Below are 14,647 nucleotides of genomic sequence, written 5' to 3'. Positions count from 1 at the left end.
CACATCAGGCTTTTATTGCTGTCTTGGGTATACAAGAAACTTGTATTAAGTGGTGTTTAACAAGGACTCATTCTGTTTGTCAGTTCTGTGACACGATCCTTACGAAGAAAGGAATAATGTCCCCATGTCAGCTGAAGATGAGAAGATTGCAGTAGGTATTACCTGTCTGCGTGGTATGAAGCTTGTCTGTAGAGATGCAGACAAATCGATTGGCATGTTTTTTTCATCACACTGCTAGATGGGGATTAAGCAAGTTTATGTAAAAAATCATGCATTGTTAGTCAAAAACTGATGGTTGAGATAGAGCTTTTTTTCCTTAGATCAAGTTGAAATACTGTGACTTTACAGCCATGCAATATTGAGTGGGAAATGACTAAAAGCACTGTGAAGACATCCCTTCAGTGTGGAACTTACCTTCCATGTATTCAAAAGTTATTGGAAATTCATCACTTTGTTGCAGTAAAATACCATGATATTCTCTATTAGCCTCAAACGGCTCCTTCAGACATAGACCAATGATCTATTCTTCAGCGGCTGGTAAAGTAGATGGAAATGGCATGCCTTTGTGTGATGTATGCATTTCTTAAACATCAGGAAGATCACAGCAAAATATGCTTCTTCATAGTGCCCTGGACTAAGGGTTATTTCCAGGACAAGTTGACAGTAAACTCCTCAACTCCAGGTACCGTATACAGCTAAGTCTGAACAACAGTTTCTCCTATGGCATGTTCACAAGTTGAAAATATGAAAAATCCCTTTAATTTTTTCAGCTTTAAGGGGGTTAGGGCCTCCCAAAACAAATGTTAAACACTGAAAGGTATAGTTATTTGAAACAGTATAATTAGGTTTCAGCCACAAATCCAGATTTGCAGTGTGGTGTTCAGGTGAAGGGCAGGCTGATCTTTAGAAAAAAAATAGGCATCCTGATTTTATCACCAGAACAACAGTCACAGAAATATTACCCTCTGTGTGATTTTTCTCATGCCTCCATGGAGAGACTTTGGCAGAAGCAGCAAAACCAAACAGTTTTTTTGCTACTCCTTATTTCAGGTACGAATCGTGAACATGTACTCTGAGTGGGTTTGAAATCACTTAGATTTGATTTTTTATTTATGTTTATTATTATGCACTAATTCATAGCACTGAAAACATGTCATGAAGAAAACGGTGCGGTAGGGAAAAATACTTCAAAATAGTATTTTTAAAATGTTGCTTAATCGCTATGGTGACTAGTATATTTATTTGCATTTTAATGCATTCTCTTAATTTACCCATATTTGCTTCATCATTTCATGTTGCCAAATACTTGGTTAATGTTATTATTTTGCATTTAAAGAAATTATGATGGGTTTTTGAACATTACGTGATTTTCTATTTTTCTGTTTTTCTTAATATGAAGATTTCTTGTTTTCCTCTAGAAAGGTTCTAAAGGAAATCTCTGTTGGAGACCTAAAGCCTAATGAAACAGTTGAAGCAAATCTGGAAGCACAACTACTCTCCAAATTAGACCATCCAGCCATTGTCAAATTTTATGCAAGCTTTGTGGAGCGAGATAGTTTCTGCATTATCACTGAATACTGCGAGGTGAGACTTGTAGATTACTTTGAAGGAATTTGACAAAATGTGTGCGTTAAAATAGGATCTTAAAAGAAACCTAGCCCAGTTTTCTTTAATGTTTTAGTTTGAATTTTACTCTTATTTCTTACTTGTGGTATCAACTGCTACTTGTTAGGCATATTTCAAATAAACAATGTTGCCTGCTCACATGACACTCATAGCTCACAGACAAACAAACCAGAGAAGAGGAAATTTTAAACACAAGTTCATTTCATTCACTATAATCAGTATTACAAGAAAGACTTAAATGCAGACACATTACCAGATCTGTGGGTGAACTTAGAAAGGTTTTACCACATATGTACCACTGATAGGTAAGAGAGAATGAGACTGGGAGTACAGGGGCATCTGATGTAAATAAGGAAGGGAAAACTCGCTTGTGATTTGGAGGTGATTACAAGAAGCTCAAGCTGGATCATATGGATGATGAGTTTGGTAGCAGCATTGGCTTTATGAAGTGGAGAATAGTGTGAGTCAAAGACCAGAGTTCAGAGGATACAAAAAATATTAAAGCAGGATATACTACAGTATAGCTACCAGGTTTTTTTACCCCAGCATTTGGTTAAAAACATATTGATGAAATCTGTCTTAAGGCTTTAAAATAAGAATTTATACATATTTAAGCCAGCTTTTTAAGAGTTTATATAAAACAAGTGCCTACTTTGTATTAAATATAGATGTGCTGTTTTTAAAAATATAATGTTATACATACAGTAATCTTTTTATGAAACTGTGAAGCAGACTTCTCAGTTGTGCTCTGCTAGACATTTGAAATGCTTTGGAAGCTAATGACCTTGGACTACTGGGTTACCTGTCCACCAATCAGACTTGTGTTAACTAATCACATTTCTTCAAGCATTCAGCTTTGGTGTGAATAATTAAAGAAGTACTATCCCTGCCAGTCGTTGCTTCCTTAGAAGCTTTCTCTGATGACAGTTAAATGCCCATTTGTTACTGTTTTTTTTAAAAATTAAATCTGAAGTATTCAATTCTGTTATGCAATCTGAATATTTGTTCACATATTGTTTTAACACCCATGCAGAAGCTCTTTGCGTCATTCCCTGAATGTCTGACAGCTGGGGCTTGAAGGAGATTTGGTATTGCCAATTCTCTGTGGAAATCCAGAGCTCAGAACTGAAGGATTATTCTAACTACCCAGATATTCCCGTGCACTAAGATTCATTTTCTCTCTACCCGTGGTAGAAAGTGGCTTAACACCAGATCAGTTAAATCTATAGGAATAAAGGAGCCTCTTTCAACAGCATTATAGAGCTGGACTAGTGGCTTTGCTCCACTGCTTTTTTTTTTTTCTTCATCTGGAATAAAGTTATAGGTGAATAAAAAAGAGCATGATAGCAATCACCATAGTAATCACAAGCTGCTGCAGCACCCCTTAGAATTCTTTTTTATTCCAGCAATGTAAACTACCCTGCATGAAAACATTTTCGTGCAGAGTTACTCTAGGATCCAGGAGCCATGTACTCAAACACATGAGAATGTATTAGAGCAAGGCAAATGAAGGAGGAGGAAATGGATGTGTTGGCTATGCAGCTGAATCTTCTCAGTTTTGAGTCTGCTAGGTCAGGCCAGAATGACAGTGGGTGCACTAGCATATGCTTCTGACTCTTTCTGAAAAGGATGTACTATGTAGTATCACCGCATTTAAGCAATTACAGTGTATTTAATCAAATGTTCAGACAAGGAAAGTACAAAGTAAGGTTTTGCAGAGTGCTATAAAGTTTCTTTTCTATTTTAGTGGGAGTATTTCCTGAAGGTATACTTTCATATTTACTTATCTAAAACCTGCCTTTACATATGGTGGGATTTGGATCTTTTTACCTAAAAGATGCCTGTTTCAATCGTGCATAAATTGAAAATGAGAAAAATGTATTGCTACCTGATCCTTGTTTGGAAGTCTAGTACATTCAGTTTCTCATACATAGAATAATTACCAGGTTGGCAGTAATTGGTACTCTTGAGCAGACTCAAAATAAAGAATAAACATTAAGTTGGCATGGAAACAGAACTACCCTCTGAGCCTTATTCTGTTTTCTCCAAACTACCGTGACTTATTCATTAGCCACAGTACTTTGTTTATTCTTGCATGAGTAGCATAGAGTGAGCCTCCAATGCAGCTGCCCCGTGCTATACCTGTCCTGTGAACAAGAGAGAACATTGGTCTCCATTCCTCAGCTTGACATCTTTTATTGTAACTGAATTCACTGAAAATTGTAGAAAAGAAGTATATGTGTTCTGTTTTGATCTTCTTGTTGAGCTTCTTTGGCAGTTTTCCCGAATCAAAATCTTACAGAAAATATAAACATGGTCAGAGAAGTCAGATTTCAAACAAAAATGCCTTCATGAACCTTGGATTTCATTTTGTAACATAAACTGGACTTCAATAAAATACAGTTTTTACAAAGTAGTTACTTTAAAAGTGGCATCATTTTAATACATCATAAACCAGAACTAGTTGTACTTTCCCCCAAACAATTATTTCTGTCTCTTCACTGTGGTCTCATCTGTGATGTGAGTATACATGTGTCGGGGTTTAACCCTAGCCAGCAACACCATACAGCTGCTTGCTCACCCCCTGCTCTGGTGGGATGGGGGGAGAGAATCAGGAGCATGAAAGTGAGAAAAACTCATGGGTTGAGTTAAGAACAGTTTAGTAATTGAAATAAAACAAAGTAGAACAGTAATAATAATAACAATAATAATAGACTATATAAAGCAGGTGACGCATGATACAATTGCTCACCACCCCATGACCGATGCCCAGCCAGTCCCCCCAAGCTGTGCTCCCCCCTTCCTGGACCATGCCTCCTAGTTTATATACTGAGCATGACATCACATGGTATGGAATACCCCATTGGCCAGCTGGGCTAGCTGTCCCGGCTATGCTCCCTACCAGCTTCCTGTGCAGCTGGCAGAGCATGGGAAGCTGAAGAGTCCTTGACTATGCAAGCACTACTTAGCAACAACTAAAACATCAATGCACCATCAACATTCTTCTCATACCAAACCCAAAAGAAAGCAGCAGAAAGAAAATTAACTCTACCCCATCTGGAACCAGGACAATACACTAAGGAAATCTGAGCAAAAGGAATAACTAAAGCAATCAGTGCCTGTTCACATTATCAGCTTTAGATGCTAAGCTGTTTTAAATAAGTTACTAGTGTATTTGATACTCATGATGTTTAAATAGAAACTGCAGCTTAGGAACTCCCTATGTACTAAATTTGTTAAATTCCTTATGAACTTCATTATACTGACCTTCCAAAATGCAAAATTGGGTTAACAAACTTCTTCAGAGTTTCATAGCAGCAGTATTTCAGCAAATCTTTTATGATGCATTTTTGTTTTCCTTTTTTAGACACACAAAATCAAGGTTAAATTAATTGTAGGGCATTGAGACCAGTCTTCTCTGCTTGAGGGTAAAAATCCATACAGTTACTTGAGGGCACATGTAATACTTTATTCAACTGCTTTTGTTCTCCTTAGACCTTTTGAAGGAAATACTCCCCTCTCTTGAGTGCCCACCAGCCTAACTCCGTAGGTCCTACACTTCTTTTCTTTGCATTTTTTCATGGCAATGTGTGATTGTGATAGAGGACACATTGGGACAGGGAGAAATGGTGATCGGAGCCTGCTGCACTTCATCTGTCCTCACCTGGCTAGTACATAGTCCCTTGAGGCCAGTAGCCAGCTGACTCATGTTTGAGCAGCCCCTGAGTCTTGGGCTATTGCTACAGTTGGCTCTGGATGGTCTGGGGCAGCCGTCTGGAAGAGGTGTGTGAGTAGGCTCAGACGCAGCCTACCTGATTGCCATGCAGCAGAGTACCCAGCAAAACTTTTTCTTTCCTTCCTCTGCTCTGCTGTGAGCAACCAGGGGGAAGCTGTTGAACATTTGGACTTGCAAAGGGGAAGCAGCTGCTGAGAGCTCCAAGTTCCCAGAAGAGCTTTTCTCTGGCCTGCAGCAGGGAGACAGATGGAGAGCTGAAGCCATATTCCCTTCCCTAGTGAATGAGATGATTCAGACATCTCAATTAAAAAATTGCAGGACATTGTCAGGGAACACATTTTTCATATATGACAAAACATATTTTCTTTAACACACTCGCTCTTGAATGTTGTAACTTAGAACCTCAAGGACCACAGAAATTACCGTAAATTCATGTCAAAGTACAGGACAGAAATGTATGGATCTTCAAGGACAGAACCTGCTTATTTTGTAGCAGCAGTATGAAGCACCATGGCGTTGGGAACAGAAAAACAAGAAATGCTGAAGAGGTCATAAAATGTTGAGAGTCAACAGTGCAAAGAAGGGAAGGATTGATGATGGGAAATGGTGGTACAGGTGTATAGGTTAAACTATTTTCTTGTATATGGCACATAAAACTTCTGATTTTATGCAGAATGTATAATGTAAAAGTAATGATTTATGGAGAATAAGATGTCCTGATGTAAGGTACTTAGTCATTAGAATACAATGAGACTCTCACTCCCTTTGCTCTAGGATTTGTTACCTCAGTACAGTGCTTGCCATTAATGTGTATTCTTGTAGACAAAATCCATTTATTTTATAAACTGGATAAACAACCAGCTGACAACCATCTGTCTACTTTTTAGCAAAATGAACAGTTTTCATGTTAGTCTTCTCAAAAACCTCTTTTGTCATGCTGCTGTTCAATTGATTTTTCCAAATGTCTGACTTGCAGTTTTCAAATAGTCTTTTTCTGTATATATTTTCTGGTTTATTTTCTGCCTACTCTGTGTCATATTGCTCCGTTTCTAGTGTTACTTCAAGATCAATTGTGGTTTAAATGAAGTATTTACAATAACACATGCTACAGATTCTTGAAGCTTTAATTCTGCTTTGTTTCTGGCAAAAGTGAGTTTGGAAGAGGGACAAAGTATCATCATTAAAGAGACTGTATTTTAATTCTTAAGAGAACAGCATGGTTTCTTTGGTGCTGACATGGTTATTTCAGCATAATAAATGAGAGTGTCTCTTGACTGTGCAATGTTTGACTTTAGTGGAAATGTTTTTCCCAAATTTATAAACGTATTTGGACTGATCGGAGCAGATTCATTTTACTTGATTTAGGTGTCCACATGTTAGACAGTCAATGGAGGCCCTCATCATAAACCTTTGCAGAGAGACAGCATTTCTACAACATGATCCATCCCTTCCTAGGGTAGGCAGCTAGATGGCAGAAATAATTGCACTATACAGGTGCCTGTTCCTTTGTGTTAACTATAGTGAGGGTTTGAGGTGACCAGCTCAGGCGCACATGTCTAAAGTTGGGTGACATGAAGTGAGAACAGTTGAAAACTTTGATGATATTGTGTACCACTGAGAGAAAACTGACCTCCTTTCCCTACGCAGCCAGACTGCTTGATCCCATTTTGATCCTCAGTTGTGTATGCTTTTGGTTCTGGGAGAGTTCAGGATTCATGTGCAAGCGTTAATTTTACAGACTACGTGGTAGGGAGCCTGAAGGTCTAAGAAAGTGGAGGCCTGTACTTTGATGAAGGAAAAGACATTTTAAAAACTTACTTTAACTGTACAAATATGTTGTGATATTTTTCAGGGTGGAGATCTAGACTTTAAAATTCAAGAGTACAAAGAATCTGGGAAGATATTCACTCAAAGACAAATAATAGACTGGTTTATACAGTTGTTACTCGGAGTCAACTATATGCATGAAAGGTACAGTCATTTAATATGAGAGCATTTAGCTTGGGAGGGGAGTGAGTAGACTTACTGACTAGTTACAGATATTTCAGAGATGAAAATGTATGGATTGTCTTGTATTGGTATAAAGTCCTGTTCGCCAAACTGCTGTAGTATGTGTATACCTAAAGTGTAATTAATTATCTATCTGCAAGAACATTGTTATATCTTTTAGCAGCGCAGTGGTAGATGTCATTCAGCATTAGACACACTTTTTCTAAGAGCCAAGTGAAAAATTCAGCACAACAGAAGTAGTTCAATAATGTTAGAAGAAAATGGATTAAAAGGTTAAAACAAAGTCAGCTTTTTCAAAGGGAGTCAACAAGGATCTCTTGCAGGTATTTAATACAAAGAATCCAAAATACATGCTTAATGTACTCCCACTAAAATCAATGAAGTTACATACATATATGCTTTGAAAACAGACATTACTTTTAACAGCACATCAAAGATTAAACTATAAAATTACTGCAGGCCATCCAGACAGTGATGTGTGGACATTACACTTTGTTTGAGCAGGACTAGATACAGGTGAATACCTACCTGGTCATCTCCATGGGTGTAGTTCTTGCCTGCAATGTAATTTAGGCAGGCTGTCTTCAGCGATTTAAACAGTTCCCTTGTTGCCAGTGTACTGGACATGTGCATGAGCCCTGTCTGGTCCCCTTCCCATGTCATCCAGTGCTGTCACTTTTGAGGTAGGTGGGACTATTTAGCATGGTATGAGGGAGAGCGAGTGCTGTGCTGAGCCAGGAGCAGAAGGCCCAGCACACTGCCACCCGCACTGAGAGCTGGAGGAACAGCCGAGCAAATGGGAAAACCAGGCTCCTTTCCTAGCAGCTTTTCAGAAACAGTGAACCACTTGAAGTTAACCCGGCTTTCAGCATCTTCTCCTTTCCTCTGCCTCCTCCCTGTTGTTTTTGCCTATTGGCAGCGCTGAAATGTCACATTAATGAACAAGACAGAGAATCCTTTCTAAAGAGCATTGTAGCCCAAAAGTCCAATATTTTTCATCCTGCCAAGCTGAAGTATTTGGACTATTATTCCTGTTGAACTTTTAGAAATAAGAATGTCATTGCTGCAAGGACTGTTTTAGCAGAGGCTAAGGATGTTTGTAATCATCGGTATGTTTTGGCGAGATGAGCTAATCTGCCTAAAATAATGGCCTAAATTATTAATACAGCTGGGGGGGGAGAATATGTTTATGTTCGAAGAGTAGGTTACACCCAGAATCTGGACATGAGAATTCATTTTTTTTCAAGCTGAATGTAAACTAGAATCCATAGTCTTCTATCCTGCGTGAGTAATCAGAAAACAAGATTATTATGCACTGGGTTGAAGGTGAAAACACCAAATTGATGTAGCTGTTTCAAATATCTTTAACAGCAGGGCTTGGGACAAATTTGGTTGCCTGAACTTGAGTTGCAACAGAGCAGTAGGTAGAGATAAGTCACCTGTCATCAAGAGCAACCGTTTCTGAGTTGAGCTGAAGTTAAGTATGTGGGATACGTTTGACCTAAACTGATAGATGCCTAATGAGTTTTTGCACCTACGGTATCAGGCTGTAGAGGGAAAAGGGCAGAGTGAATTGCTGTCCAGGATGCAAGAGCATTTTGGTTCCTAAATGCCAATTTATCTGGGGCTTGTACATGAAGTGCCGCCCCCACAGACTGCAGTGATGGGAGCACAATGGAGAGAGCTTCCTTGGGATGCTGTGCTCTTCAGCATTCACCTCAGGCCGAAAGGACAGAGGGAAATGGAAATAAAAATCCCGACTGTTTAACTAAACTAGCGGGGGGGGGGGCGGGGGGCAGGGGTGGTTCCCTTCTCGAACTCCAATTTAACAATTTATCATTAAAAGTTTTGGTAATCTGGAGAGCCCACTTTTGGTGAAATCCTTTCTTTAACGTATGTGTTTAGAGGATGCATTGTGCAGGCTAACGCAGAATAATAACAACCTTGCAGCTGGACTAGATGATCATTGTAGGTCCCTTCCAACTGAACTATTCTATTGTGTAAGTTACTCTTTTTGTCTTTCATTTTCTGTATTTCGTCATGCCTCTTTTATCTCTTGTTTTCCCATGCATCCCTTTTGTCTACTCTTCTCTCTATTTTTCTCATCTTCTACTTGTTCTCAAATAAATTCCTTTAAAAAAAAATCTTATAAATAAACTTTCTTTGGTAAATATGTATATTAAATTACTGGGTTTCCTGAAAAGTAGTTTAATTCTCCAGTGAAAGCAGCAATTTGATTTTCCAAACGGCATTTCATTTTCTCTCTTTGAATCATAGCTATTTAATAGCACCACTCCAGACACATACAAATGACTTGACAGTATGCATATTGTGCATTATTTGAATTTCCTGCATTGTATTTTGTGTTATCTGACTGTATGCACATTAGAAAATTTAATCTTTATCTTATTAGTTTAGAGCCAAATAATAGCTTAAATGGAAAAAGTTAGGCTTAAAAGAATTTAAAACTACTTACAGAAATTAATTCGAATTACTGAAACATAATAACAGCCCTCTGTTTATGTGTAGAGGAGTCATACATTATTTCTTCTCTACTGATATGGAAAAAAGCTGTAATATATGTTTGAACTATGTTCTAGTGCAAAGAATATTCTTTTCCTTAGAATTAGAAGCTTGAAGTGTTCACTACCTGTGGGTTGGACTTCCTTGTGCCATTCCATAGAAAATCCAGCTGCTGTGGATGGGAGTTTTTATTCCAGAGCAGCAAAAATTATTATTTCTGGTTTTAGACATAGACTATTCACTTGGTTGTCCTTCTTGCCACTTTCGTTGAATTCCTGCACATTTTGAAAACTTTTATGCTGGAAACTTATTTTAAACTTTTTCGTTGCCTCAGATTGGTTTTCTTTTCCAGTGTTAATAAAGATTATACAGATTAGACATTCCTGTCTTTTACTTATGCTTCATAAATCCCAAAAGGGACAAGAATATCTTGTGGTTGTTATGCTATCTACTGGTTATTTTGCATAAGTTGAAGGATTTTTAAATTTTAAACTTAAAAACTAAATTATCTAGAATTTAATAGATTCCATCCTCATCTGTCATTGATATAACCAGAGAAAGAAGTAAAGGAGTTCAGTGGTCTTATCTAGATGGAGACAGTTAGCATGAAACCATCATCTACTCTCTCTGGCATACTTGTAGCCCATCACACATCAGCGCACAAAACTGATCCCACAGCAATCAGGCAATGAGGCCATTGATTCATTTAACCTCGATTTCAATAAAGCTGACCATTACGTTATCCATGACTTCACTAATCTTTATGAACAATATGCCAACACAGAGATTTTTCTAAGGTTACCACTTATGCAAACAAATCTGTTGCTTTCAATCTACAGGATAGCAGGCTTTGGCCAAGTACTTTATCTGGATTTCATGTTGTTTTCCCTAGTACAGGATTCAGATTTACCCAGAACTTCTTACTTCTCTAATTAGTTCTTCAGATAGAGGAAAGATAAATTAATTGCTGAATATTTCACAGCAGTAAACTACTTCAGCTTCACTTTGCAGAGGAAGCTTTATTCAAGGAGGCTGCCAACTGCTCAGTCCTTCGTGCTGCTTTTTTATGACTATGAGACAGCAAGCGGGTACTCTATAGAACATAGTTATGGGTATATTTATTGCCCAAATTTGAAACTGTCCTTAAGTGGTCGTTTCTACCCAAAATATCAATAACCACTTTGCTGACTGTCAAGTTAGGTTAAGTTTTGCTGGACTCCAGTTAATTCATGTTACTTCGATAGGTCTGTCTCTTGCTACAAGAAAACATCACACTCTTTCTTAAACTAGATTTACAGTGCAGGCTCAATATTTATTTCTTACTAGAATTAAAGTAGTTGTTTCGGTTAAGGTTTCAGCTTGTAGCTTGTTTATCTTCTGACATATCCTGGCAGAATAAGGTGGCTTGCATTGAGAGACTTCATCATGGGAAGTTCCAAAGAATCACCCCAAGTATTTCTTAGTCATATTAATATATAAAGCATCTTATATTTATTGGTAATGCAAATAATTTGCATAACATTTTCATCTATATGTTGCAAGTTTATATTAGCATTACATTCTAATTCAAACTAATGTGACCCAAACATCTTCTCTTTATCACGTTTTCAAATAATATGCTACTGAAAGCTTTCTGATCGTTTTTATACATCAAGATACCTGCTATTCCAATCACAGATATCCAGGAAACTTTTAGGTTCAAAGAGTCCATGGTTATATTTCTACAAAGTAATAAAAAGAAAAAAAGGTTAAAACCCACCAACATTCAACAACAATATGCAAGACAAATCTAACTCACTAAGTCAAGTTCTTGAAAAGACTCCATGTGATGAATGGTAAGGAAAGACTATGAATCTAAATTAATAGAGCAAGGTTTTATATAAAACTATGTGTATATATAGGCTTATGAAATAATAATGAATATCACCTGAGCTTAATTTCCTTATTGATGTAATGTATGATGAGTGTATATGTATTGCTCAATAAAATTGCCAAATAGAGAACAAATTATTTATAAACGTCGGGAGAGGCATACTGAATAAAACTTTCATTTTGCCAATGTGCAAACCTTTCTCCACAAGCATTACGTTCAGGACAAAAATTGGAAAGATTGCCATAAGAAGCATAAAGAGGTCTTTTCTTTATGTCCTATAAAAATAGAAATGTTTCCTTTTCATGCTCATTCTGTGTGCATACTAAACCATCTTCTAGTAGTTATTATTCACATTTTTTCCCATTTGTGAACTGAGTATATTGAATTTAATTTTTTTTTCCTTTTCTTGAAAAAATTATTTTCAAATGAGCTATGGACTAAATTGCTTATTTAAATTGTGCTGTAGAATATGTATTTTCTAGTCTTAATATGGAAACTATTTTGGAAATAATTTCAGTATCTCAATGCATAAGACTTTAATAATTCAATAAAATTTGAGATAGTACTTGAGCACTGCTCAAGAACAATTAAAATCTATTACTATACTTGTTTTTCCTGCCCACATCTCAAGAATCTTAGAATCTCTGTTCCTTTCTTCATCTGTTCTAAACAGCTGAACAACTACTGTATTTGTATTGGCAAATACATTTTCTGTAGCCAGCGTGTACCAAATGCTATTCTAACCTCCTCCTGAGCAGAGCTGATAACTAATACTGTGTGTTATCAAGGAATTTAAAAGTGGATGAGTTCTAGTTTAGTTGAGGTTGCAGGGAACTCTGTTGGAAGAATTATTAACAAGAATTAATTGACAACATGTTTTGTGTACTGTAGAGATATTTTATTTTCCTAAGGGGATGGAGAATTACTGTCACACATTAAGATTTCAAGAAATTGAGAAGATGCTGTTTTTCCCCACATGGTGTGTAGCTTATGATGTTGCTTCAGTCTTTGATGGAAAAATAAGCCTGTAAAAGCTAGTTGTTCTTTTTCTTTTCCTTTTGATCTCTGTCTTTGTAAAGTTCTTTTATCTTCCACACCATTACTGTAAAGATCTGAACTATTAGCCTAATCTATATACATATTTGTCTTTCAAGTAACATGTCTGCTCTGAAGAAGAGTTCCCTGAGCTTTGAGAATCTCTTATTGCTGTTTTTCTCATCCCTTATTCTACTGTGAGACATCTCATTCTTCTGGCAGAAAATAAGATGTAATGCTTTTAAGAAGAGCCAGATCGGAAGACTTGCCTTTCTCCCTTCCTCTGCAGCTCATGTTAAGCCTGTATCTGTATTCTCAAGCTGGGATCCCTCAGTGCATTTTTGTTATCCTGGCTGCTTAGGCTCTCATCCTGCATGTGGGTGTCTGTGAATGCACCTCTGTGTTTACATGAAGCTCCTCAATGCCATCATCTGTGCATTGCCACTTACAGGGTTAGACTGTAGCAGTGGTGGGCTGGCCTTCCTAACAAGGAATGAAGATAAATACTTGACATGTGACTGAATGCTTCAAGTTGGATGAGGTTGAATTTCCTTTTATATTCCAGGCGAATACTTCACAGAGATTTGAAAGCCAAGAATATATTTTTGAAAAATAATCTTCTTAAAATTGGTGAGATTTCCGTACTTTTTAAAGATGTATTTTTGTATGATAGAACAGTCCAGCATACATTTTGTCAATAAGGAGAATTAACTAAAGTCATGTCTGATATAGCATTTTGATTTGTGGTCAAATACTTATTTGACAGGACACAGGACACAGGAATAGGGGCCTGGAGAAGCAACGAAATCTCCAGTCTTGAGCGTGCTCCAAGCTTGACTGGACCTGGACCTGAGCAGCCTGGTGTAACTTTGCAGTTGGCCTTGTTTTGAGCCAGGGGCTTGAATCAGATGACCTTGTGAGGCCTCTTCAAACCTATATTGTTCTATAGTTCTATTATTTTCTAGTGGTTTTATTTTGAAAAATTACAGAAAATTGTTTTTTCCATCTTTTAAAATTCTGGCAGGTTTTTGGGATGTACAGTCATTGTATTGTGTCTAACAATAAACCCAAAGAATTTGTATGAATAGATACAGATTTATGGAATTTATATGAATAGATTATTGTTTCTGCTGTTACTTTTAGGGGACTTTGGAGTTTCTCGTTTTTTGATCGGTTCATGTGATCTGGCAACTACATTTACTGGGACACCATATTACATGAGTCCAGAGGCACTGAAGCACCAGGGATATAACACAAAATCTGACATTTGGTGAGTAGTCAGCATGCTATTTCAGTTGGACTAGGCATTTATTTTCTAGGTTAGCATTTGACTTCATTTAGGAACTACTTTTTTTTTAAAAATGTCTCCCTCAGTAGTGTGCTCACACTTCTCCACTAAAATTATTCCAGAACATTTGTGTCATATATTGCAATTGGAAGGTTTGCTCTTTGTGTTAAGAAGCGTGTAGTTTACTATTATTCTGGGTTATCTGGGACTTCAAAGTAGAGTAAGATTCAGGCCCAGTCTCTGCCATGACACAGTATGATTGTAGACAATGTTCAAGTTTTGCTAGGAAGGGGGAAATCTTTTTCTTTCTCATATTGAGAAAGATAAATGGAAAGAAACAACTTTCTGTGAAACTTCCAAGTGGACGAGGAGAGAGTGATTCCTGGCTGAGAGGGAAGCAGAAGGACCTTAGGAACTGAATTGAAAAACATTGGCAAATGCAAAAAGGAAGAAGGTGCTTGGAAGGGGAGCTGAAAATAAGAATAACTCAGGAGTCTTAGGACAGAAGCAAGAAAGCACTCTGTTTTATAAAAGGCTCAAAGGTAGGAAAAAAACT

General features: G+C 37.3%; 1 protein-coding gene across 2 annotated transcripts in view; it reads left to right on the top strand.

Annotated features, from left to right (window-relative positions):
• The window catches only part of NEK11 (NIMA related kinase 11), a 101,413-nt gene that overhangs the window by 20,193 nt on the left and 66,573 nt on the right, over nucleotides 1-14,647 (top strand). For both annotated transcript variants that reach the window (XM_075143295.1, XM_075143294.1), the window contains exons 3-6: nucleotides 1,419-1,584; nucleotides 7,215-7,333; nucleotides 13,369-13,433; nucleotides 13,947-14,073. In XM_075143295.1, coding sequence (XP_074999396.1) covers nucleotides 1,419-1,584; nucleotides 7,215-7,333; nucleotides 13,369-13,433; nucleotides 13,947-14,073 — 477 coding nt within the window. The remainder of the gene's footprint in view (nucleotides 1-1,418; nucleotides 1,585-7,214; nucleotides 7,334-13,368; nucleotides 13,434-13,946; nucleotides 14,074-14,647) is intronic.

Source organism: Calonectris borealis, chromosome 2, assembly GCF_964195595.1.
Source record: "Calonectris borealis chromosome 2, bCalBor7.hap1.2, whole genome shotgun sequence".
In the NCBI taxonomy this organism is placed as follows: Eukaryota; Metazoa; Chordata; class Aves; order Procellariiformes; family Procellariidae; genus Calonectris; species Calonectris borealis.
Note: the sequence above shows the minus strand (reverse complement) of the source record. Positions and strands in the feature narration are given on the sequence as shown.